The sequence below is a fragment of the Xenia sp. Carnegie-2017 genome, unplaced genomic scaffold (assembly GCF_021976095.1).
Source record: "Xenia sp. Carnegie-2017 unplaced genomic scaffold, XeniaSp_v1 HiC_scaffold_25, whole genome shotgun sequence".
Lineage (NCBI taxonomy): Eukaryota > Metazoa > Cnidaria > Anthozoa > Malacalcyonacea > Xeniidae > Xenia > Xenia sp. Carnegie-2017.
In genome coordinates, this window is record NW_025813488.1 from 6,349,084 (window position 1) to 6,375,780 (window position 26,697).

Here is a 26,697-nt window from a genome sequence, read left to right on the forward strand (position 1 = left end):
TGTGATTGGTTTATGTGCGACACGTATGTTGTATGGTCGTAAGATACGCGAGATAGTCTCAGACGTACCTTTGATGTAAGGTATCGTTGCTGTTGTCAGTGAGTTGTTCGTTTCGTTGGGTTCGTTGGGTTTGTAAGTGTTGTGTTTGATAAAGTCTGAGTTGTAGTTGTTTTTGTCAAAAACACGTTTGAGATAGTTGTTTTCGTTTTGTAGAGCGTCCGGTGAATCACATATGATTTGTGCACGTCTTGTTAATGTTCTGATTGTGGTGGCTTTGTGAGATGTAGGGTTGTAAGATGATTGGTCTAGTAGTCGGTCAGTATGTGTTGGCTTGCGATAAACTGTTGTTCCTAGTTTTTGATTGTCATGTTTTACCAAACAGTCGAGAAAAGGAAGAGTTCCGTTTTCTTCGACATCTTTGGTAAATTGTATGTGGCTGTTCTGTTTGTTGATGTGAGTATGGAAGTCATCAATCTCGTCTGCATGTAGTGCTGTGATTGTGTCATCTACGTAGCGAAACCAAAAAGGTAGTGCATGTTTGTAAGTCATGAGTGCCCGTTCCTCTATAGATTGCATTACAATTTCAGCAACTACAACAGAAACGGGCGAGCCCATTGCTGTCCCATGTAATTGTTTGTAGTGTGTTCCTTTGTATTGGAAGTAAGTCGAGGTGAGGCAGAGCTCTAGTAACTCCATAATGTCTTCTGTCGGTAATGGCAGTACGTCCGTGGTGTTTGTAATGAGGGTTTTTGTACAAGTAAGTGCCAGATTAAAACAAACGTTTACTGACGTTTACTCCTCATTTGACTCTGAAGATGACTACCGCTAAGGTTGTCGAAACGTCAGTCAACAACATCAAAAACAGTCCTTCTCAGGACTTTATTAACCTGGACGATCATCATTTACAAACATATAACGATACTCCCGGGTTCAAACCATTTACTTTATTACGATCATTTGGACGACAGAGCGAACAACTTGCTAACGACTACATACGTTTTGCAAGCAACGTCAGACGCATACGCCAACAACTCTGGTTCAACCACCGCTGCAAGGATTTTGGTCTCGTTCCGGCAGGACTTAGAATTAAGTCTCCGTTGAACACACAAGGGCTATTCAGATTATCAAATCCACCAGCAGACGACTGATACGAGCACGGATTAACGACTGTCACAGACGAATCAACTATTACATCAAACAACAAGAACAAAGACTGAACAAACTGAAGGAACTCCATACCAACGACAGTAAGTGATACTTTACTTTACAACACTATTGCAGAGAAACGAGCAAACAAGACAGAGACACAACACCAAATCAAACAACAACAAAAACTTGAACGTTTAAAACAAACTAAAACACGTGCAAGACATAAACATGACGATAACTGGGTGAGGAATATTTCTTCCCGCCCATTAGACGAAACTGAAACGCGACTACTGTCTTACGGACTAAAACATTCCATAACACCTAGACAAATCCCGACTGAGACGATAGTATCAAGTGTCGAGGCTGTCCTAGCGTATCAAAGAGACTTGTCAGAGACAACAAAGAGACGAGATCAGAAGCAGGATAGCCTCCACTTTACAATCGTCCTCTATACGTGACAACAACTTGACAAAGACGAACAACAAGCACTCAAACGACTAAAACACGACAACAACATCGTCATTTTACCAGCAGACAAAGGACGCGTGACTGTGGTCATGGACAGGAATGATTACTTTAACAAAATGGACGCACTTGTTAACGACAGACAAACGTACGAACAACTCAAACGAGACCCAACACCATCACTAGTACGCAAACTTAACAGCAAGATCTTCTCTATGAGAAAATCTAACATTATATCTGAACGTATTTACTATCGACTCAGATGTTCAGTACCACGACCACCCAGACTATACGGACTACCAAAACTTCACAAACCACAAATACCCATGCGACCAATTGTATCATTCTGTAGTTCGCCTACTTACGAACTTTCAAAGTACTTGACTAGCATACTGCAACCACTAACAAACAAATCAAAACACAAGCTACAATCCACTGAAACTTTCATTAAAAAACTGTGCACTATACAAATACCAGACAACTATATACTAGTGTCTTTTGATGTGAAATCACTGTTCACCAGTATTCCACTTAATCTGGCACTTACTTGTACAAAAACCCTCATTACAAACACCACGGACGTACTGCCATTACCGACAGAAGACATTATGGAGTTACTAGAGCTCTGCCTCACCTCGACTTACTTCCAATACAAAGGAACACACTACAAACAATTACATGGGACAGCAATGGGCTCGCCCGTTTCTGTTGTAGTTGCTGAAATTGTAATGCAATCTATAGAGGAACGGGCACTCATGACTTACAAACATGCACTACCTTTTTGGTTTCGCTACGTAGATGACACAATCACAGCACTACATGCAGACGAGATTGATGACTTCCATACTCACATCAACAAACAGAACAGCCACATACAATTTACCAAAGATGTCGAAGAAAACGGAACTCTTCCTTTTCTCGACTGTTTAAAAACATGACAATCAAAAACTAGGAACAACAGTTTATCGCAAGCCAACACATACTGACCGACTACTAGACCAATCATCTTACAACCCTACATCTCACAAAGCCACCACAATCAGAACATTAACAAGACGTGCACAAATCATATGTGATTCACCGGACGCTCTACAAAACGAAAACAACTATCTCAAACGTGTTTTGACAAAACAACTACAACTCAGACTTTATCAAACACAACACTTACAAACCAACGAACCCAACGAAACGAACAACTCACTGACAACAGCAACGATACCTTACATCAAAGGTACGTCTGAGACTATCTCGCGTATCTTACGACCATACAACATACGTGTCGCACATAAACCAATCACAACATTACGACAAGTACTAACGAACATAAAGGACAAAGAACAACCCACGAACGACAGGTGCAGTTTACAAAATAAACTGCTCCGACTGCCACGCCTCCTATATCGGGGAAACTGGCAGGAACTTAAACATAAGACTTACTGAGCACAAACGAGCTACTAAGAAACAAGACAAAACTAATCACATTGCCGAACATCACCGAATCACAAAGCACAACATTGACTGGGACTCGGCAAAATGCATCACTTACAGTACTGACTATAGACAACGGCTTACATTAGAAAGTTGGTATACCAACTTGGAACAAACCCCCCTGAACAGATCACAGCAATTACCTGCACCTTACAAACGACTTATTCACAATACAAACAAACGATCAACTAAAACATTACACTTCAAACTAATTCACAATGACAATACACAATTGACCCACACACTACAACTAAAAACGTCACACCTAAATCACACATCACAACTAAAATAAAATATTTCACTTCACACTAATCCACAATGACAATACACATTTCCTGCACATTTCCTGTACACACAATACAATGACGTAAGAACCAGACAACAAATACGGCTAACCTGACGTTTACTCCTCATTTGACTCTGAAGATGACTACCGCTAAGGTTGTCGAAACGTCAGTCAACAACATCAAAAACAGTCCTTCTCAGGACTTTATTAACCTGGACGATCATCATTTACAAACATATAACGATACTCCCGGGTTCAAACCATTTACTTTAGTAATACTATATGTCGTTCAAGTATTTGCTGTGAGTGAAAATGTTGTGTTTTGTTCGTGATTATGAAACCAAGAACAACGCTGTATTGGCTTCGAATTAATTGTGAATTGTCTAACTCTTTCTTTAAATTCTCCTTTTTTAAAAAATCATTTTAAACTTCAAACTTTCGAAAGTCATTTTGTTGGCGCTTTGTTTTTGTACTCTACGCAATCTCTTATTTGAACGAAAACATTGAAAAATGCCAAAATGGCCGCTGTATGCGAGGCTGCATCATTGGCTGTATAGATAAATAATAATTTCATTTAGAAATTACATTGCTCGAACTTAGCTGATAGGTTTATTGTGTGAAAAGATTTGTACACATTGTGTACAAAATTCCACACAGTTGTACGCGTTTTTACACAATGTGTGTACACTGTGTTTGAAGTTCACTTTTGTCGTGCTCATGTTTTTGTTTTGAACAACTAAAAGTGGCGCGAAAATTGTCTTGAACATTAACATACGTTTAGACGTTTTGGGTGAAAAAAGAAGCACTTTTACAGTTAACTAGGCAAAAAAAAAACGATAACATACTTTATCCAAAGATTTTCTTTCTACTTTGGGCTTCTATCCATTAATCTTCTGCTTGAAAAATACAAAGAACAGCAAACCATTAACAACTTTCCGTCTGGTACGTCGAGTTTGCAAGCAAGCTACCCATCGTGACCATGACTGCCCCTGGACTGCCCACGCTCAGCCACATTGCCCCTCACTGCTCCACACAGACCCTCACTGCCCCTCAGCAAATTCAAGATGGCTGTTAAGTTAGATTTTGTAATGTGTTTGCAAGATGGTTGTTTGCCGTTTGAATAGACAATGAAATTTTGAGCTCATTTTACCCTAGAAAGGAACGAAAAAATATATGCATTCTTTTCGACCTCCTCACCAGTCTAGGTATGTGTGATAGTTAAAGTTCGTCTGTGAGACTAAAACTAAAACTTTGTAATTTATTCAAATCAATCAAAGGATGATTAATGAACACTTTTCCGATATAGGGACTGTTTTCAGCGATTGTGTGTTTGTCCGAATCCTTCTGAACGTTCTATATTTGCTCAAATGACTGTGGGTCTTAAAATGTTGTATTCAAGTATTGATGATAAAGCAAACAAGAAGCAAATAAATAAGTCGTTGTTTCTCAACAGCAGTTTTAAAGAAGATAAGTTCAAGCCAGTAATTGGAGGTTTTATTCCTTTTTTCCTTTTTTCTTGATTGATGCTTGATACTCAATATCGTTACCATGCACTATGTGGCACTTGCACTTTATGATAGCAATCCCTGTCTTGCATATAGGTCATGTTACTCATGTCATCCAAAATAACCAATCGCTAAATATTAAAGGATTAATCAATTTTGAAGACAGCTACTATTCTTCTTATAAAGAAAAACTATATTTAGCTCTCCTTGCTGGTCGGTACAAAGTTATCGCTAATGTTGGTGAAGGTCAGTCATCTGTGATGGTACAAGCAGAGGTGAATGATTAGGTCACATTTTATGATGGCAGATGTGTCTTAAATGCAAAATATCATCTCTGATGTAGCAAGGTTGCTCAGACTAAGGAAGGGAAGAGAGATGCAAGTGGCTCAGGAATGAGATCTCTAAGGGGGCTTGGTTATATGTGCTCATTTACAGAAGCAAATCTTTTATGGCTGCTTAAGATGAAATTTTTTTATACACCTTTATCTTCACATTTAGAAAAATGTCAAAATTGATCTTTAGAAAAACTGACAGGGGGGGCTTCTCCCCTTTTTCCTCCATGGTGATACTACTGCATATCATACACTGATTTGTCCTGCATTTTATCAAAGCAATTTGTTGTTTTCATAACATTATTAATACCCTCTGTAGGATACATATCATCCAAGGCAGAGATATGTAGCAATAAAGATATTACACAAAAGTTATGCCAATTTGGGACCTCAGGTAAACATGACGTTTACTACCTGTTGTGTGTCAGTCACCATAAATCTTTAAGATGTTTCACAAAATGTGACAGAGTAAGGGTGTTTATCACTTGTTTTTTGTAAAAAAATCCCTGCCATGTGCGACATATCCTTATGCTGTTGTTTTATAGGTAAAGACATTTAATAAAATTAAACTTTTCACTTACAAAATTTGCAGCTCACTAACAAACCTAGCAGCACATAGTCATCAATTACCATTATTCATGTAGGAAGCAAGTTGTCTACTTCATTTAAGGAACTCTGATGCCTATAATGTTTCTAACATTGCTCATTTCTTGGTAACAACATGTTTTCTTATAAATACCTTATGACTTTAATAAAAATTTCAACACTTGCTTCTCTGTTTTGTAGAATATGTTTGCTATTGGAAATCATTTTTGCATAGTCTTCAAATTCCTATTACCAAAACCCATTTACAAGTATTTTCAGGTAAAACAATGTTATGATACTACATTCATTACATTGGTTACATGTTTTTCATTTGACATTTTCCTGCCCTGGAGAAATGTCTATTTGTTAATTATTTAGTATTTCTTGTTTGTATATTCTTTTTTGTTTAGATGTTTCCATTCCAAAGCAAGGTAAGAAAATATTTTGTGGTTTTATGTCCAGTTAAGTGTCTTCAGGGACTTTTTTAATTACTTATTTATTTTGTATTTTATATTTTATATTTTGTATTTTATATTTTGTATTTTATCTTGCAGATGGAAAGATTGAACTCTTTGAAGAATAGCTTTTCAAGTATTTGTATAAATTCTATTTTGTGATAATTCCAATTTTATTTACTGGATTAAAAGTACTTTTTCATAACAGGTAACTCAAAGTCTTATTGTATTATCAAGGTACAATGAATATGTTTTCCTCACGATTGGTATAGTATTTTCATTTACCAACTCATTTATATTTGCTTGTTAGTTTGAATATCATTCATGCTGACATAAAGCCTGAAAATATTCTCTTCACAGATGGTATGTGTATAAAATTAAACTCTAGATAAGGATTCAATGACAACAATTCTAAGTACAATTGTTTTATCTAACAGCAAGTAGAAAAAATGTCAAATTAATAGACCTGGGCAATGCAATTTATTGTGTTCACAAAGAGGTAAGATAATTGAAGTAAAATGAATTGTATTTCATTCATATGTTATACTATTTACGCAATGGATGAAGCATAGAAATCGTAAAAATAGTGTAGAAGACTTGAAACCTTGTCCAAAAAAATTCAGCTCAACTGCACTACTGATTTTTTTGCTAAATATTTGAAGGGTTAGAATATTTCTTAGAGAAGTGAACAATTTAATTACGACATGAAATCTATATGGGCCAGTGTCAATTTACTCCCCCCCCTAGAAAATTCGTCCATGCTATGAGCCAACATTTGTATGTATATGGATAATCTTTTTCTGTTACTCTCAGATGTCTCTATATTTTGACTCGTTTGAATTACAAACTGTCTTTTATCGAGCCCCGGAAGTTATGTTCGGCTTACCATTTGGTTATCAGATTGACATGTGGTCGCTGGCTTGTGTACTAGCAGAGGTATATAGACAGTGTGACCATACTTGGTAATTTAATCAGCCCTACTTGATTAGAAAATAGTAACATTTGGAACATGGGGAAGCATTCTGCACCCATCAACGCGTTTTTCATACTAAATCATTCATGTATGGTCCGCACTGTATATAGAGCTAAAATTGATTTCTTTGTTAAATGCAGCATCTTCAACATTAAACCAATGATTAGAGACATTTGTTTTGAAGCAGAGTGCTTTAAGAATAAGTTGCAGAACAGCATGAGTTATAACAAATTATATGAAGTATAAAGTTGTGGGAATAGCAGAAAAATAAGAATAGCGTGTTTTTTTTTTAAATTGTTTTTAGCTTTATCTGGGAGAACCGCTATTTCTCGGGACTTCAAAGAGGAAATACTGGAGCAAGTATGATCTTCAATATATTCTTGATTAGACTTGTAAAATATGGGTTAGACTTGTTAATGCTATTTAAGATAATCTAGCTATAAAAGTTGTGTAGAAAAAATAAATTATAAGGAAGCAATATAGTTTTGGCAAAAATAATACGCAAGCTGCATTTCACAAAACAACGTCTCTGTTTTAGATGCATTCACTGTTAGGACCACTACCTTTGTCTCCATACCAGGAGGGAAAATATTTTACAGATTTTAAGAAATATGTTTCTCGTAACTCATTGGTACACGGTACACATGCGCAGTTAATCATAAGTTTTAATGTTTCCCAGTTCCTATTTTTCATACTTTGCTTGATAGGTCATTGTGAAAAAGTTGTTAACGTTATGAAAAAATTGAAATCGACTGACTTCATTTTCGCTGACTTTGTGACGAAACTTTTGGCATTCGACCCTTGTAAGTGCACATCGTTTATCGCTGAGAGAATTGAACAAAGTTATTGTTTTCATGACGATAGGGCAACACCAGTGTTCCTTTTCCGGCTTTCAATCCCTTTTAATGCAAAAAATCCTAAACTTTATGCACTGTAATGGAACTCATATCTGTCATGCGTATTGTGTTTTTTCTAGGTTTGCGTCTTACACCAATGGACGCAATTCGTCATCCGTTCTTGGCTCCGGAATGTGCGAGTGGTTTCATTTCATCTCATGGGAATTTTTCACGAGGTTTGAGATTTGATGTGAATACTGTTACAGACTGATTGCTTGTTTAACAACGCATGATTGACTTTTAGCAGAATCTGGTTATCCATCAGTAGTCCTTACTTCAGAAACTTATCCTTATCATCCGTTTATTGACGAGAAGATAAAGAAACTCCATTTCTCGGATTTGGAATTGCTACGTGTCGGGACGTGCAGAAAACCTGCTTCCCACAACGTTCTCAAAGTTCTACCCTTAAATTATCAGGCCGATCATTCTGAAGATGTTGATGAATCTTCGCTTGACAATGATGATCAAAGTGAAGGTCCTTTTAGCGAATCCTGTTACGCGTTGAACACGCGAGTTTCTCGAAGTGATCATTGCCGACGAGATCCGTCACGTAAACGACAACGTAGATTTTTCATACGTAGACAATCCAAAGCACCTCGGACAAGTCAAGAAGGATTATCATGTTCATTGGCTTCTACTGAGAAATATGTTGATAATAACGCTGTTTTTGACGACGGTAGAACGGGTTACAGTTGTGAAAAATCAAACAAGATTATAGCAAAAAGAGGTAGAGATTGTGAAAATAAGTTTTCTGTAACAATGTTTTCAACATGTTTTATCTTCCCAAGACGATGCTTCTGAAAAGTGAGGTGATTAGCGCAGCCTCGTCCCCAGGCTCTTATTTTCTATATGAGGCTGTGAATAGCGTCAAGTCTTATTCCTTTCGTTTTTGTTCAGGACGTGAACGAAGTGCACTATATTGTCGTCCATCCTGGCTGAAAGCAACCGAAAAAAGACGTCCAATAATCAATACAAAAACTAAATCAAAATGTACTGGAGCAAAAATCACGTCCCGTATCTATAGTGGTTCTGTAGACAAAGAGTATGCGGCATCTTTTTCTGAATTAGAAAAAGGATCTAACGGAGAAAGTGGTGATAATCATGATGGTATTGCACGTGATGCTTCAACAGCATCCTGTAGTAGGAAGCAACCTTTCAGTAGCATTGAAAAATTTAGTTTGAATCATAAAGCCGCAATTGAAGACAACAATGGCCGAGAAGAAGGCAAAAAGACTTTTCTACAATCATCATCGAAATCAAAAACAAATTATAAAGATACCAACACTGATGTACAAATTCTCGACGAGGTTTCAAAGGTAGATGCTGGCACTTCAAATTTGGATTCATTCTTTCATCCATTCGCGGACGATGATGCAGATATGAGTCGGTCTCAAGCTGAAGAGTATTGCAAGGATAGCATATTAGAAGTTGAAGAATCGGAAGAACAAAACTGTTCTTCCGAGGAGGATTATGTAAGTTTGTTTTCGTTCTTAGTGACCACGCACAGGTCGCAGTTGGTGACCAAAGGATAGCAGTTGTTTATGTACATGAATTTTTCATCTTCATGATTATATTACACAGAGCTGACTGGAATAATTTTTCGAAATTTGCCGGTAGTTCGAGGAAATTCATCTCTCGTGAGTCACGTAATGAACAAGTTTCCTATTTTGTAACAATATTTTAATCACCACAAGCATTACGTGTTTCGGTACATTACTAAAGAAGTAAAATCCTGCTTTTGCTAAACCTTTTGTTTAGGCATTCATGTATTCAAATGTTGCATTGAGTGTAAAGGACAAAAGGCAGATGAAAAGCAAGTTGTCATATACGTGACTCGATTTCTGACGTGTAGACATCGCTTTTGAAATCAATACGTAGACAATTATAAGACTTGCTTACATAATTTACAACATGCTGTTATTTGCTATTACAGTATTATGATTTTTTTTATTACTTATGCTTGGTAAGGTGAAAATATACTTTAATCTATTTGTTTCATTTTTCAGGATGTTGTGCTCATCTAAAGACCAACAGCTATGAAATGAAATTATAATTTTTTAATATTTTTAGACCATGTATCATATGCAGCAATAAATTTAATCATTCAATGTAAATAGAAACATTTTAAGACAACTTCATTTTTACACTGTAAATATTCCCACACAATAGATATGTCTGCAGATGGCAATAGGGCAATGAATGTATTTGCTTGATAATACTGTTGACATAGAAAATGAAGAAACATTCTCATCATAAACAAAACACTTAACAGGGTTCATGTTGGACCAACAATACTTCATGCATTGTTTTACTTAAGTGTTTGGCACTTCTTTCCACATCTTTGTATCAATGCCATTGATGCTTAAGTGTTAGAATAATCATTCTTTCAAAAGTAAAATGTCTTAAAGTTCCAAGCGCCATAAATGTACTGCACGATCCCCTCCAGCTGCCAGGATAGGCAAGTGGCAGTGCCATGACAAACCACCTCCAACTTTAAGATTTGCAGTGACTGGATTCTATAATAACAGCATGGCATAGGGATATCTTATCACTCCTGGTTTTATTCAAATGTGTGGACTATATACAACACTAATGTACAACTCTAACCTTGTGATGACCAACTTGGAACACCTTGATCTGGTTTCCAGGATAACCAGATGTGGCAAATATTCCATCTGTCAACTTGCACCATCTACATTGAGTCATCAGTTTATTAATCAGTTTAATTCAGAAGCCTTTGTAGTGCATCTTGGCACATAAATCAACAATCAAATCTATCAAAACATCAATGCAAGCGTACTTGAAATTGCATGCTCCTTCAATATGAGCTTCTTTGCATGCTTGAGGTGAACTATGTACAAATAGAAAAGAATCTAGTTAAGCACCAGATTTACATAACGAAAGGTTAATTACTTAATCATGTATAATACCTATATTGTGATATGTCCCAAATTTCCCATTCATTTGACACAACACCACCAACTCTGATAGGATTAGCTATCGACCAATCAACACACTTTAAAGGTGAAGCCAAAGTACTGAATGACATGAATGGTCGATGACTTGCAATATCATAGATTTTAACAGTGCCATTCTTTTGAGCAACCAGTAACTAAGGCATTTTTAAGTAATCATTTAGGTTTGGTAATAACCAATGTACTGATACCAGTTCTTTTAATTTAATAAATTTTGTTGTTTACTTTGTTTGGTTCGTTGGGGATCCATTTAACAGAAACACCAGGGGACAAAAGTCGAAATTGTGTTATCTCCTGCCTAGTTTCCACATCCCATAATCGACATGTGTGATCATCTGCAATTTTAGAAATTGAAAAAGTTTTTACAGTATGTGTAACCCATAATGACCTACATCTACTCTTGAAACGAAAAATTACTAAAAAGAAACATACCACTCACGCTGGCAATTGCATTGCCTTGGACAGGATCAAAAATACAATCATTGATGTAGCTCTTGTGTCCTTCAAAAATTTGTACAATAGAATTATGCTTTGAATCTACTGAGAAACATCTCAACTTTCGATCACCCCCAGCAGTGCAGAACCTAAACAATAAAAAAAATACTAAAATCGTAAATTGTTTACTTTTATTTGAATTTGTGCATAGCATTTCACCCCACCCAACCCCCTACACACACACACACACAAATACCTTGAGTTCAGTTCTGAGAAATGCGTGTCTTTACCTCAGTAGAGCAGGATACTGATTAGTAGTGCTTTGTGGTGACCAAGAGATGACATCAACCCTGGTACCATGCAGTATATCGACTTGGTGCTCAAATTTAAAATCATGTAGGTTTTCATCATTAAATATACATGCGCCAATACATACACGACTTTCTCCACCATAAGCAATTAGTTTTGATGTATCTTTATAAGGACTAAATTCCACAGCCGTTACAACTTCTGTAGAAGGAAAGTAACAAGTACTTTCAATCTCTTCTGCAGCGAAAATACCCCTTGATGATGGCATGTTGTTGAAACTGGTTAACAAATAGTTTGGAAAGTACTGCTACAGTGAAAATGAACTAAATATTGTCCAATAAAAATAATTTTGATGCATCAATACAGGACGATGTGCCTTTTCATTAACAAACCCTGCAAAATTACAGCCATTTTGAAATTATCAATTTGACTGATGGAATTAAGTCGTTGCCTTCGTTCAAAAGCATCTCTCATGAGCTCATAGACCGTTGATATCGTTGACTTATCTTTCATAACAATTTATAATATTTAACGTGATCTCAACTTTGTACCGTACTATAATAGTTCTATATATAACATGGAAGAGATTGCTGAAAATGTAAAAATGGCCAGGGAATATGCCTTGCTTGGAAATTACGTGACGTCTTTGGTGTACTTCCAAGGTGTCTTACAACAAATTCAGAAGTATATCACACGTATAGTCGATCCAGTACGAAAGCAGAAATGGCAACAGGTATGATAAATATAAATTTTTACCGTAAATAATGGGATAACTGTTGCCTTTCAAAATTTTTGAGTTAAACCTTTCATCATGTGAAGTATAATTTTCTTACCTACGTACAACAGTTACGTCAAGAGCTCACACAAGAGTATGAACAAGTGAATGATCTGAATAAGACATTGAACAACTTTAAGAAAGATCCCATTCCAACACAGTACGGAGGAGTTAATGCAAATGAAGCTCCGACCAGAGACCCAGAGGTTTGGCCTCCACCAACTCCTGTTGAACGGGAGAAAAATACGAAAGGTATGATTAATATGAATCCAGTTTTTCGAAAGATTTTTAAAAACACTTCATCTTCAAGTAATTCAAGTATGTATTTATGCAATTAAAATATCCTTGTTTTATAGGAATGCTCGACCTGTATCCAGGCCAGTTAGACGTGAAGAACAAAATGCAAAACCTGTTTCAAAAAAAGTATCAAACCCACGGAGGTCTGAGGTAAAGTCATCTGAACGTGGCCGTAGTGCACCGTCCAAGAATCCTAAGAGTGACAGAGACAATCATCGTGCTGGTCGTGCTAAAAAAGTTAGCATCTTTTGTTTCTACCCATCGACTGATTTCTATTTATAATTAAATACATGTATGAGGAATGACATTATGAAAATTTAGGATGATGAAAAGCCAGAATCAAAAGACTCTGAAGATGAAAAGAAGTTTGATTCGTCAGGTTATGACAAAGATCTTGTTGAGGGACTTGAAAGAGATATATTGCAAAGAAATCCTAATGTTCGCTGGTATATATTTATTAACTTTTGCTCAATAGTCTTGAATTTCAATTTTATTTATAACTTGCCCATTCCAGTGATCTCATAATAACTGAATATCTCGTCTTTCTTATTGAGGTCAGATATAGCTGAATTAGATGAAGCTAAAAAGCTGCTTGAAGAAGCTGTAGTCTTGCCAATGCTTATGCCAGAGTATTTTACTGGACTACGAAGACCTTGGAAGGTGGAAATCTAAATGCTGCCTTATATTAATGTCATTTCAATGTATTTTTTCATGGAAAGTTAAAAAAATATATTGTTACTAGTTTACTTTGAGCCATAAATAGTCCTTCTCTCCTCTTCCACAGGGTGTGTGTATGGTTGGCCCTCCTGGCACAGGAAAAACAATGTTAGCCAAGGCAGTTGCTACAGAATGTGGTACAACGTTCTTCAATGTATCTTCGTCAACACTTACCTCCAAGTATCGAGGAGAGTCTGAAAACTCGTGCGATTACTCTTTGAAATGGTGAGATTTTGTTTTCCTTTGTAATGAGATCAGATTTATTGATTAAATGTAGATAATTTCCCCCCGTTCTCTGATGATATTTCCACTACAGGCTAGGTTCTATGCACCAAGCACTGTGTTTATTGATGAGATCGATTCAATCTGCAGTAGACGCGGCACGGAGAATGAACACGAGGCCAGTCGTAGAGTGAAGTCAGAACTTCTTGTTCAAATGGACGGTATTACTCAGAACCAGCCGCTTTCACTGTTTAAAAGTTTTATTGTCTATAGAGACAAAGTCTACATCATAGAGATTTATTATACAGCATGACGTATTTATAATCTCTGTGGGCTTTATTACGTTTTAGGTGTTGACGGGGCAACGTCCGTTGATGGTAAACTCGTTATGGTCCTAGCAGCCACGAATTTTCCATGGGATTTAGACGAAGCTTTGAGAAGGCGCCTCGAAAAACGAATATATATCCCTTTACCAACAGGTGCTGGCCGTTATTGACCGTATTTTACAACACTCGCAAAATATTTTATTTGGTATTCATTGCCATAGTTTTCATGTTTAGTTTCACTAGTTTTTGGTAATAAACAATAGTTTATTCTTACCTATCATATTTTTCATTCGTTTTGTCTTTCATTCTTTCTCTTACAAGCGTTCTTTTGATTTTTATTTCGTCATGTTGTACCTCTTTTTTTTCTCATTGTCATGTTCTATGTAGCCAAGGGCAGACTGGAATTATTGAAGATATGTCTTCGCGATGTGGCGTTGGCTGAAAACGTTGTCCTGGAAGAGGTTTCTAAAAGTATGGAAGGTTATAGTGGGGCTGACATCACCAATGTTTGCAGGTGATTTATAAATTGAAGCCATTTGTGCTTAAATGTATACGTGTGAAATGTTAAAGGATCTATTGTTTTATACCTTGTATGCACCGCACAGTTTTAGTCAAGCAATCATATGCAGATAAATTTTTTAAGGAGATTAGTTGTTGTCCTAATGCCTATTTCCTTATATTTCTTTAATGGTTAAAAACATTGTAAAAGTTGTTAAAGATATTGAAAAATTTCACCGTATAAAACTTAGCTGTATTTTCTGGCACCATGCAAGCTCGCTGCATTTAAATTTCACTGCCATTATGTTTTTTTCACTACTTAAATAGAGATGCGTCTATGATGTCGATGAGAAGACGCATTCATGGTCTGACTCCCGAACAGATCCGTAATCTTCCGAAAGAAGAGTTGGACTTACCTGTTAACATGGATGATTTTAAGGAAGCATTGAAGAAAGTTTCAAAGTCAGTTTCTGAAGCCGATATTAAGAAATATGCTGATTGGATGGAAGAGTTTGGCTCGAAATAATAAGAATGATGTTGAGCGAAGCTCCTGACATGATATTTTTGCTAAAATAATTGTTGCAATGACCATGTGTATAATATGATTTGCGTTTAGTTTAATTGTAATCATCCATTTATACTGTTAATTATTAGTGGGAGTGCTCAATTAATCTCAAAGAAGCATAGCATTTCCTTTGATTCACTTTGGTTCCATGGTTTTCGGGGAAGGGTGCACACAAGTATCGAGAGAGTGCAGTTAATGGAGAACTCTTATAAAAAATATCTTCCAAGTCCCAACCATGGTTTGAAAGTGAAAGATTTATACAACAAAAAAAAACTTCTGACATGGCACAGGAACTTCCAAATAACGCAATCTAATCCAAAATAGAGCCCTCCTTAGATAATCATCCTGGATCATTTACAATGCTCAGGTTACTCCCCGTTGTGAGTCTGTGACGCATTTATTAGGAAATATCAAAACATGGCTACGAACGGTCATTCAGGGTATCCTATGAAATGGTTTGAAGACCAAAATTCAGCAAGAAACATGTTTGAATGTGGTATATGTTTGGAGGTCTTACGGGATCCAGTGCAAATTTGTGATTGTGGTCATCAATTTTGTGCTTTATGCATTTCTGACATTCTTAAGTAGGTCGTTCTTTAATACTTGTTTGATATTTCTTTGTGAAGGTATTAAAATAAAATTTTATTGTTTATGCAGGACTGATCCTAGATGCCCAAGTTGCAGGATAAAAATATCTCGTGAAGTGGTATTAAATCAATTTCATTCCCATTAAGTCTCTCTTGTTTTCATTTTGTAACATACGTTGTGGGAGTATTTAAATATACTCGCTTACTAGATTCCAATAAAAAGATTGATTTCTTGTAAACAAATTGAAGATATTTGATGATCATGCTGCCAACAGACTCATAAAACAATTAAAAGTGAATTGCTGCTATGAAGGATGTAATTGGCAGGGCTGTCTCAGTTTGTTTCTGGAGGTATGAAATGAATTGGTAACAAGTTATGGAGTTGGTGAGATGTTTTATCAGAGGCGGAATACTCAGTACGCTAAGCAGGCTAAAGCCTACAAGCCCTGGCTTTTGAGAGGCTCTTTGTATTTAGACTGTTAAATGTTCTTAATTTAGTCCATTTATGCTGTTTGAAAACTATATGGGCTACTGTTCAAGTGCATGATGCTCAGAACTGAAGGAGTAGTGGGTCTTCACAATTTATTCCTTATTGTTGATACTATGAGTTACAAAAAATAGTTGGGAAATGCAAAGGCATGGAGCATAAGGATTGCAGCTGTCATCAAGACACTGAACTTAATGGAAGGAATACATATCTGACTTAAAGTCCAACAACTTTGTCTTAGCCTACAGGCCCTTTAAATAGTAATTCGTCAATGTGTTTTATGGCCATTTAAATGAGTAAATTTCTGTGTAAGTTGATAAGGGCTGTATGCAATTGTTATCTCATAATGTTATGCTCTTTCTTGATTTTAGGATCATAGTGAAACATGCAGCTTTATGAAAAAATCTGGTTTTGCTTTTGAGGATTTTGTTGATCAGTCATCGTTTGAAAACTTGTTTCAAAAAGTGGTTACTCTTGAAGAGAAAATTGTTACTATCGAACAGCAGGTAGCAAGGAAGTTATTATACCTTACAACCCAGCTTTTATAATATGTATGTAAAGTTTTTCTTAGTGCTATTAATCATAGTTTACTTCTCATAGTTTGAGTCTTTCAGTCAAATAGCCATATTTCTACCTTAATCTAGAATGAGAAAAGATTAAAAGAAATAAAGTTGAAGGTATTTTAGGTTTTACTTTTATTTCTTAACACAGGTTTTTTTAATGTAGGTATTTCATTTCTCTTATGTAGCATGAAAATGACTTAAAAAAGATGAAAATTGAGGTACATGAAAAATTGCTGTATTTATTAATCCAGTAAAATATGATGGAATAAATACTTGTGCTTGGTGGTGTCACTCACAAGTCACACAAAAAGTACAAATGTCTACATTAAAAACGACTTAAGTACAATGCAGTTATTAATTTCCAAAGAATAAAATTTTTTAACTAAATTGTGTATGAGGTATTTTAAAAAGTAAACATTTCCAATATATTTTGACATTTGCTCAATTTATCATTGTTTATGGATAAATATCTTTTCACTTGCCTTAAATGATGTTAAATATAAATTGATTTTTTTTCTTACAGCATGCAAATGATTTAAAACAAGTTACCCAGCAAGTTACTGCTAAGGTGGTGCATCATCTGATCTATATCTATAGATTTTGTCATATATACAAGAAATGTTGTGTACTATACATTAATGTTTGTTTTCAGCAATCAGTGTAATGATTGTGATTTTTTTGAAATAATTTATTTGCAATTAGTTCAAGGAAAGAATACAATTCATGGAGGCCACATTAAGGACTTTGCAATTGAAATCTGATGCTCGATTGTCTCCACCTTTGCACCAATTTCAAAATCATGTGGAATCAGAGGCAGATTACATATTGAAGATTGATGGATTTAATGCCAAGTTGGCAGCAGCCAAGCGTCAGCAAACCTATGGGTCTGTTGAAAGTGAGCCATTTTACTCGAGATATAGATACAAAATGAAATTATTTGTACATCTCAATGAAGCTCCACGTGGGTTTGCTGGTTACATGGGGGTTTACATAAATTTAATGAAAGGGGATCTTGATGGATGCCTGGATTGGCCTTTTACCAAGCGAGTTTCTTTTGTACTTGTTGATCAGCAGGATAATTGTTGGGAACGGCGAAATGAAACATGTTTGTTGATACCAGCGGGAAACAAACAATTCAGAAGACCACAGCAGCTTGAAAATGAAGGATTTGGATTTACCAGATTTGTTAAGCATTCTTTGTTACATACTCGTGAGTACGTAAGAGATTCGACGGTGTTTATAAAGGTTTTCGTTGATACATGAAAAATAAAGGTTTTCGTTGATTCATTTTCAGTTCTCTTGTGTGGTTTTTTGCCTATATTAATGTGGATTTCATTCTTTGTTTTGATATATAGCATGTTTTTTACACGTTAACTGATTTTTGAAATCACGGAATTCGATGTATACCTTACTGTCCATAGTCCATACTCCATTAGTTCATGAAAAAAGAAACCAAAACATGTATCTAGAACTCGTTTTGACGGCGACCTACAAAAATATACGACGGTTATGGTAGCCATGTAAACCTTTTGTTACTCTAAACAATTTTTTGTGCAATTTTGATGATTTTGGAATCACCTTTGTAAAGATTGGGCACTCTTTCTATGCGATGAAGTGTCTTAAAGATTACATTTATTCCCAAAGGATTCCCAAATACCAAGCAAGAATGAAGATGAGCCTTGATGCATTAATCAGCTGATTTGATAACTTTTATTACCAACACACCGTGAGGTTATTTTATCTAAATTTAATGAACAACTAGAAATTTGCAGTAATACGCTTTGATGTTTGTTTTTATACATAACAAAAAACAATTGTATGAAGTGTATCGTTAACATTCTTCACCTTCAATAAATTTGTATATCTTCGCAAGGTTCAATCATGAGACTTTTCCTTTTTTGCTCAACTAAAACAATTTTTCAATGGGTCTCTGACATGAAGCTAATACTCGCCACCTTGAAATCGATAGTGGTATTTCATTGGATCGTCTTGCATAAAGTATATATAGTGTGAATGTCGACCCTGTGTTATAAAAAGAATATCGTTTTCTCATGACTGATGTACTTTCTTGTAGTGTAATGGTATGAAAGTCGACCCTGACATGTCAAACAATATCCTTGAACTCGTGGATTTTAGAACTCTATTAATAATTGGTTGTGACAAAGTTTAGCTACCATTTCTCCCTTCTAAAGAAAATCAAAAAATCGATCAACGTCTCACAACATACTTCATTCAAAAAAGGCAATGTATGATTATTTTTCATCACCATGCAACCAAACAAAATTTTGTAGCATATTAATTTTGTCAAACACTTTTTAACATTAATTATTTCTACTTGTATATGTCCGTAACGCCTCTTGTGGTGAATTGCGCTTCATTGAGGAAGGCTGAGTGTTTTACAATGACTGCTAGCACTTCTAAGGGGTCTTTGTTTGCCGTGGCCTTTTTAGAATCTACGAAAGTTTTTCTTTATAAGATAAAACTCGATGAAAGAAATAACATGCAGCATTTCCTGAGAGGGTAATATAGAATTTATTTTATCTAAACATCAAAATCCCTCCAATGAATGTACCGTTTGACGTGCACAAACCATGATGATGCAAATTGTTCTTCACTGATATTCAGCCATGGGTGTTTAAACGTTTATGCTGTTGTTTTCATTGCTCGCTCTTAACGCTGCGCTCATGTTAAAGACTTCAAACGTTCTCTTGTCTGAGCTTGGTGTGTTTGGTACGTTTGATTTTCTTTTTGTTTTACAACACGATACAAACAAAGAGATGAGGTCTTGTCTATAGTGGGGCATACGATATGCATAGATGATTGGATTAATGAAGTAGTTCACGTGAACAAACACCAATGTGTAGGATATCGCTGCGTGATCAAAACTAATATTCCACTCTGGTTTTAGATGATACAAGAAATGAACTTGTTCTACTACGAGGTATGGAAATGCAGTTACCAAATACACGAAGAAGAGTATTAGAAACGAAGCGGTAAGTCCGGAATTGTTACTTTTTGAACCGCTGGGCATAAGGTCCGTGACCTCGCGTCTATTTCGTCTTATGTTATAAACGACCATGATCCGAAAGATTGTAACTGCCATGACTGAAAACTCGAGCAGGACCAGGACGATACTGAGGGCAAGGAATGGATAATCTTCAGTCCAAAAGTTGCAAGAACCAATCACAAGCGAGACAAGCCATAAAGAAACGATTGCTATAAGAATCTTGCGCCTCGTTAGAATAATATGTGTTGTCAGCGGTCGCTTCGTGATGATGTAAACTTCGACGCTCAACAGAAACAGCATCAGAAACGAAGCTGAAAAGCCAACGTGCACTATGCAAAGCAACGATTTTACTGGCCAGCGGTTGGCAGGGTCTTGGCGTTCTTTGATTGTATAAAAACATAACCCCATACCTCCAATGCTTGACGTGAGATCAGCAAGTGCTAGACTGATAATGGTAAGACAACCTCTTCGCCGGATATTTATTATTGGTTTTTGTAGTATCACTATGAGTAATAAGGAGTTAAGTAGAATTCCAAGGACACATTCTGGCAGCACGATGTTGGAAGTTTCAAAGGGGAAAGGGTCGATAAATGGGATGGCCGTTGTAAAGTTCATTATTCCAGCTGAAATTTTAAATCATTTTATGATGATTAAACAAAGACAGGTGTAACCATTGTGTGTAACACCGCAAAAGCATAAATTTTGCACGTTTAAAAAAGTTTCTTTCAATTTTTCTTTGCGGGCTGTTCCTAAATTTGAGATGTGGTTTCTACTTCTGAGAGATTGTTTTTCTATATCGACCATGTTACAGCATGCAGTGACCTCATAAATTTTTAAAGTAAAGAAAGTAAGACAAACTCTGACATTAAAAAAGCATTAAAAAATTGAAAATGGGGCAAAGTTTCTTTGCGTGAAATGTAGAAAATTCTGGAATAGCCAAGTTTTAAATAAAAAAAGTTTTAATGTATATTTTTTCATTTCCGTGAAGACGATCATAACATCATTTACAAAAGCGTTATTAAATTCAATAGCTTTAAGGATTTTCCACAGCATTTTTAAGTTTACTCTGTTATACATTTCGTTTCCAACAAAGCAATCTTATATAAACTACATCAAGTGAATCACGATCAAATATTTTGTATGCAATTGACAGAGAAAATTCAAACCCTTCATAATACGTTTAAGTACGTTTTAGCCGTAAACAAATTAGTTTGGATTATATATTGTCCTTCACGCTTAATGTACGATATTGTAAACACACACAACGACTTGAAATGGTAGTTTGAAAGACATTACGCGTGTTTCCCAATTAAATTAAAGACAAATTATCACGTTAGTTACCATTCTCGATGGCAGACGGATTACTGATTATTACGTAAACATACATAATATATTAATCCAAATAAGTTGTATTAGTATAATAAGTATAAGTATAATAAGTATAAGTTGTATTTATGGAAGCCATAGTTGTCTTAGGTCGTGCAAATTTATTTCAATGGGTGCTTTGACCATTATACGCGGTGCTTTGATCATTATACGCGATGCTTTAAGCATTATACGCGGTGCTTTAATCATTATACGCGGTGCTTTGACCGTTATACGCAGTGCTTTGACCGTTATACGCGGTGCTTTGACTATTATTGTATTGTATTAGTATAAGTTGTTATTAGTATAATATATTAATATATTAATATATTATATTTATACTCTGATGATGGCTTTGGAATTACGTAAACATTAAACGCAAGTTACCGCAAATTTCTTGAATAACCCTTCCCTTACCTTAAATTTATAACACTTGGCGTTAATTCTTCTGTCAACGTACGTCTTGTGATTTCATAAAACTATAACTATATGTTTTATATTGACTTGACTTTACTTGACTTGACTTGACATTATATCGCGACAATAATTTTGGTTTGTGAGAAACTTGATACGAGGTGTATGAAGTCATGCGTTTTGTGCTTGCCATCTGCGGTACCGGATATTAACTTCGATATCAAAGAAATATCTTTTGAATGGACAATGACAGTTCCGACATCTTCCCACAGCACATCGTGAATATATAGCCTAAACAAGAGCAAACATATAAATCAATTTTAGAAATATACGTAGACGAAATAACTTTGGTTTGTGAGAAACTTGATATGAGGTGTATGAAGTCATGCGTTTTGTGCTTGCCATCTGTGGTACCGGATATCAACTTCGATATCAAAGAAATATCTTTGTAATCATATCCTAGGAATGGACACTGGCAGTTCCGACATCCTCCCACAGCACATCGTGAATATATAGCCTAAACAAGAGCAAACATATAAATCAATTTTAGAAATATTTAATACGTGGTGTTCTAATGAAAATTATTATCGTAGCTTCAAATATCAAGCATGACGTCAACAAAACTTTCATAAAATGTTTATTTGAAAATTACAATGTCGTCATACCAGGCAATATTAACCAATAAAATAACCACGCATGTTATGGACTTTCACATTAATTTATCTGTCATAATTGAATCATACAATAAAAATGACATGCAGATTTGAAAGGAAAAAGAAAAAATTCTATGTCAACTAGAAAATACAATTATGTTTTAAAGAACTATGAAAGGTGACCGTAAAACAGAGTCTATATACCAGAGTACAATAGCTTCAATGGCATGAGAAAAATAATTCCGTTTTTCAAAGTCAAACATGTATACATGGGTTTGTTCGTCGTTGAATTTTAGATGGAAAAGCAAAAAATAATAAAAAATAAGTTGAAGACAACAATCAAACACTCTTCGTTCATACACTGTATATTTTAGGTTTTAACATTCAAACATCTTTTTCCACTTGAATAGTCCAAACTGAACGACGCCTTTAAAATATTTATAAAACAAACAAAAAAGTATTTTTAACTCTACGATCCGTCATATCCATCACATGCATAGAGTTTTGACGCATCTCATGCGCAACTATATATGACTCTCTAATGTTTTAATTGCTCAGAGCATTTAAAAAACAGCTGATATTACAAGAAGTCAAAATGAACTTATATGTTATGTCATGAACTTGTCATAGAGAGTTCTAAGATTACATGAATGCTGGGAATTCTACTACATAGTTTTACTAACTATATAGACAATGAGCATATAGGATGACAGTAATACAATGTAATACATTATTCTTACGTTATGAAGTTAAAGCTAAAGTTAGAAAATGCAATAGGCCAACATATAATGGGCATGTATATATGTATAGATTATATAACCCCTATTTACTACATTTTCAGCTCCTTTACGTGGGGATTTATAATTGAAGATATTTTCCAACAAGAAATAACTAAAATAGCTGTTATTGATTAAAAAAGCGGTGATTATACTGTATGAGCACTCTATTTAATGGAACTGTAGCATCTGTATAACAGGAACTGCTTTATGTACTTTGTTTATCACAAGTAAGGCTAAAATTGTGTAGGTCAGCTCAAAGTCATTAATGATTTAATAAAAATATGAAAATTTATTTAACACACGTACAACTGTAACGATTTTATTTAAAGGAGCATGTGAAGATTACTGAGACAAAAAATTTCGTATGTATAAAAACAAGTAGTTTCGAATGTTCATTTTTTGTGAATGCTGTTTTGCAAAGTTAGAAGATTCTATTCCATCTGGCAACGCTACGTACTTAACACACGTTGTCACTACAGTTTATAAAAGCACTTGATGCTTCAATGCAGTTGAACACCGATACAAAATATAATTATGCTCAAGCTGTGTCTAAAATGAACCAAACAATAGCGAAATTATTGGCAAAACATAGAACACTGAATACCCATTTAACCAATAAAGCAACATATAGTAATAGGCTTTCGGTTCTCATCATTTTTTTTCTGTCAAGTGTTCTCTTGTTGCTTAAAGACTTTGAAAGGTATTATCCAAACTAAGAACAGCCCGAATCCATTTAGTAAACTCAAGCTGTTAAGAAGCTTGATGTCTGTGTTTAAAAACACTTGATGCTTGATGGTATAAATATAGCTGTGCCATAGGAATGATGTACTGGCAGTAAATCTACTTTGAAACTTGAAGAATTGGACGTCAAGCTTCTCTTGGGCTGTTGTGTAAAGTATGAAAGGGTTGAAATATGGCCTTGTTCTTTTCTTCATATTGTGTTTTTTTTCTTCCTGCTGTGCAAAATGGTTGTGGTTGAATGGCGAATCTTTGGAGAATCCAATTGAACTGGAAAACAAAAAGGAAAAGCGTCAGCTGCGTCACCATATGAAAAAAAGATGTGGTTATTCTAGAGTAATGCTTTGTAAAAGAAGACGTTCAAAAATCTTTATGGACAATAAATAAATGTATTCATTAAAGTGTATTGTTCATTGTTCGTTTATTATCAGCTTATTCTATCAAACACTAAAATTATACAAATATAATTGTATGAAAATATAATGTGTATGTGTGAATTTTAAGACTATGCTCATTTCTGCCTTCCTCTTTTGCTAGTGCAGATAAAATGCTACATATTGATAGATTGTTAAACATACTTTTCTTGCAAACTATAAAGTATTATTAAAACGATTCTGCCTGAATTTTCAAATACATGCTGATTGCTGACCATGCTGTTTTATCAATGAAAAACGTTCTGCCATTTTAAAAGAAGTTAAGTCTGTAAGGGCAACTTGCTTTTTCTTGTGAAATTTTCAATGCAACAAAGCTGCCAAGTTTTACCTGTTACACAAAGCTTCTACTCACGCTAAATTCAATGTAGAGAATTTCTTCGTAAAGATGTAAATAAGCAGCAAGGAGGACAACGTATTATTAGATACGATATTGTACTATGTTTTGATGTGGTTATCAAAATAGTTTGTTGCAGGCAAAATTGGCTACAAATACAAACATTACACTAAAAATTACACAAAAGTATAACTACAAATTCCACTAAAGTTTATGTTATTACCTATATTAAAAAATAATCATTATATATATTTGTAATCAAGTTATATATGATCAATGCATATTGATCAATGCATATTATCTACAAAGCAATCCTTTCATCAGCAGAACGGAACGAGGTTGTCGATTGCTGTGCTGTATCAGTAGAAATATAACTGTTCTTTTTAAACAACGCCTTCAGACTGTTTCGATAATCGGGAAGCCTCAGTGCATACACAATTGGATTGACTGCGAAATTCACCATGGCAACTGGTATGTAGTAGTAAGAAAAGCGCCCAGCCAATTCACTTTGTATTTTTCCAAGCCTTTGAATAAACTCCACTTGTTTGGCGACAAAATAAGGAAATGCAGTTACCAGTAATAGGATATTTAGCAAGATAATTGTCTTAACCATTTCCAGATGTTTTCTATTGTGCTGTTTAGCATTTACTGTCGTGTTTTGTCGATTTTGCCATACTATTATAAGTATTAAACACTTCCCAATAACCTGGATCAAAACAGCAATCTCCAAAACAGCAAATAGCGTGATATAGGTGTACATAAGCTGTTAATTTTTCTTGCTGTAAATTGATGTGAGTTCACCAAATGCCATGTAAATGGCAATCGACCAAACAGTCGCACATAATATGTATATTTTTCTGGTAGACAACATCTGTCGGCTACGTATGGGATACTTTGCAATCATGTAAGTCTGCCATGTGAGTGATGTCAAGTGAAAAAATGAGCCCGCAGCCCCAAACATCCAAAAGAAAAGGACAGAATAAATGACAGCTTCTGATGGTTTGACCTCGAACAATCTACCCAATCCAACAATCATGAATTGAGACAAACATGCAGTGAAATCAGCTATAGATAAGCTTAAGATTGTAATCCACCTTCCTTGTTTTAGTATGTTAAGCGGATCTACAAGAATAAGAACAACAAGAAGACCATTTGTTAGGACACCAATTGTGGAGACCACCATCGTTGTTATTAATGTTTCATAGCCAAGTGAAAAACTCTTCATGGGCTTCATATGAAATATAGAAAGAGGAAAAGACGTCAAATGTTTTCATATACATTCATAATTGCACATAGATAAATCGTAATTTTTACAGTCGTACACTGAGAATCATGAACTAGTTTGAACATCTCCTAGTTCTTAATTGTATCTATAAATGTTTAACGTTTGTACTATGAGATAGTGATAAGATCTGTAGAAAAAATAACTGCAGTAGATTATATACTTACAGCACTTTGATTGCGTAAACCAGATGAATTCCTTGAGTTATTTATATGATTTGGTTGAGTCGAATTGCGCGTTTCCAAAAAATCACCAGTATTGGTCACTGGATATACTGAGATCAAACTTGCAAGAATAAGGAATCCGTAAATAAAGGAAGGATAGACGTTTTGGAAATATCGTGAGAGTACCATAGTGAGATCTCAGACAGTTTAATCAACTCTTCTAACTTCTAATTTCTTGTCTCTGGGATGACTTGCATTGACTGAATGGTTTAATGCAATTTGATCACTTGTATTCATACAGTCGGTATAATGTTTATGACCCGTCAACACGTATCTCGATATTTTTGAATCCGCTTTTTTTTAAATTGGCCTTGTGACGTCCACATGCATGTGGTGGATTCACATGTACATCCCACATACGTGAGTGATTTTAAAAATTCATTTCCTGTAAACGGGTGGAAACAATAATTGCCCCCACCTTTTTTGTTGCAATATTGTCCAGAAGAAGGGGGAAGTTTGTGTAGCATTGTTATTATAGTGCAAAGAAACATTTAATTTCAGCTCTCAAGAGGCTTATATTGGCCTTACTCCCTCCCCCAAATTCCTATACGTACTTTTCGCTGGCATTTCAAATATA

The 26,697-nt window shown here is 35.2% G+C and overlaps 6 protein-coding genes across 9 annotated transcripts; 4 read left to right on the plus strand and 2 right to left on the minus strand.

The window, feature by feature from the left end:
* The first annotated feature begins 3,588 nt into the window (after positions 1–3,588).
* LOC124452503 (dual specificity tyrosine-phosphorylation-regulated kinase 2-like) lies at positions 3,589–7,626 on the plus strand. Its single transcript, XM_047003061.1, has 11 exons — positions 3,589–4,593; positions 4,695–4,879; positions 5,095–5,168; positions 5,545–5,619; positions 5,870–5,938; positions 6,012–6,089; positions 6,221–6,241; positions 6,365–6,401; positions 6,703–6,764; positions 7,079–7,201; positions 7,543–7,626. The coding sequence occupies exons 1-11, from the start codon at positions 4,562–4,564 to the stop codon at positions 7,624–7,626; spliced, it is 840 nt and encodes a 279-aa protein (XP_046859017.1). The 5' UTR covers positions 3,589–4,561.
* On the plus strand, positions 6,385–10,428 carry LOC124452838. 4 transcript variants are annotated; one of them, XM_047003467.1, is made up of 11 exons: positions 6,385–6,401; positions 6,474–6,502; positions 6,576–6,764; positions 7,079–7,201; positions 7,543–7,598; positions 7,777–7,876; positions 7,946–8,041; positions 8,215–8,310; positions 8,379–8,861; positions 9,032–9,606; positions 10,141–10,428. In XM_047003467.1, the coding sequence occupies exons 6-11, from the start codon at positions 7,777–7,779 to the stop codon at positions 10,156–10,158; spliced, it is 1,368 nt and encodes a 455-aa protein (XP_046859423.1). In that variant the 5' UTR covers positions 6,385–6,401; positions 6,474–6,502; positions 6,576–6,764; positions 7,079–7,201; positions 7,543–7,598; the 3' UTR covers positions 10,159–10,428. The 4 variants fall into 4 exon arrangements, with proteins under 4 accessions (XP_046859423.1, XP_046859421.1, XP_046859420.1 ...); XM_047003465.1 differs by having other exon boundaries at positions 6,576–6,628; positions 6,703–6,764; positions 7,777–8,041; XM_047003464.1 differs by having other exon boundaries at positions 7,777–8,041.
* On the minus strand, positions 10,317–12,335 carry LOC124452839 (nucleoporin Nup37-like). Its single transcript, XM_047003468.1, has 7 exons — positions 11,835–12,335; positions 11,542–11,693; positions 11,335–11,444; positions 11,065–11,246; positions 10,935–10,985; positions 10,742–10,826; positions 10,317–10,650 (listed from the first exon to the last, which is right to left on the minus strand). The coding sequence occupies exons 1-7, from the start codon at positions 12,119–12,121 to the stop codon at positions 10,537–10,539; spliced, it is 981 nt and encodes a 326-aa protein (XP_046859424.1). The 5' UTR covers positions 12,122–12,335; the 3' UTR covers positions 10,317–10,536.
* Positions 12,290–15,391, plus strand: LOC124452840 (katanin p60 ATPase-containing subunit A-like 1). Its single transcript, XM_047003469.1, is given in 12 exon segments — positions 12,290–12,586; positions 12,700–12,880; positions 12,985–13,072; positions 13,075–13,162; positions 13,247–13,371; positions 13,480–13,585; positions 13,710–13,836; positions 13,839–13,867; positions 13,959–14,085; positions 14,215–14,343; positions 14,578–14,704; positions 15,016–15,391. Coding segments are annotated over 12 exon segments (1,482 nt in total). The 5' UTR covers positions 12,290–12,430; the 3' UTR covers positions 15,215–15,391.
* Positions 15,392–15,630: 239 nt separating this feature from the next.
* On the plus strand, positions 15,631–18,769 carry LOC124453057 (TNF receptor-associated factor 2-like). The gene is made up of 8 exons (XM_047003757.1): positions 15,631–15,837; positions 15,911–15,959; positions 16,090–16,191; positions 16,699–16,833; positions 16,972–17,004; positions 17,076–17,108; positions 17,414–17,458; positions 17,593–18,769. The coding sequence occupies exons 1-8, from the start codon at positions 15,671–15,673 to the stop codon at positions 18,151–18,153; spliced, it is 1,125 nt and encodes a 374-aa protein (XP_046859713.1). The 5' UTR covers positions 15,631–15,670; the 3' UTR covers positions 18,154–18,769.
* Positions 18,770–19,117: 348 nt separating this feature from the next.
* LOC124453078 (adenosine receptor A3-like) lies at positions 19,118–22,278 on the minus strand. The gene is made up of 2 exons (XM_047003840.1): positions 21,680–22,278; positions 19,118–20,520 (listed from the first exon to the last, which is right to left on the minus strand). The coding sequence occupies exon 2, from the start codon at positions 20,510–20,512 to the stop codon at positions 19,526–19,528; it is 987 nt and encodes a 328-aa protein (XP_046859796.1). The 5' UTR covers positions 20,513–20,520; positions 21,680–22,278; the 3' UTR covers positions 19,118–19,525.
* Between the last annotated feature and the right edge of the window lie 4,419 nt (positions 22,279–26,697).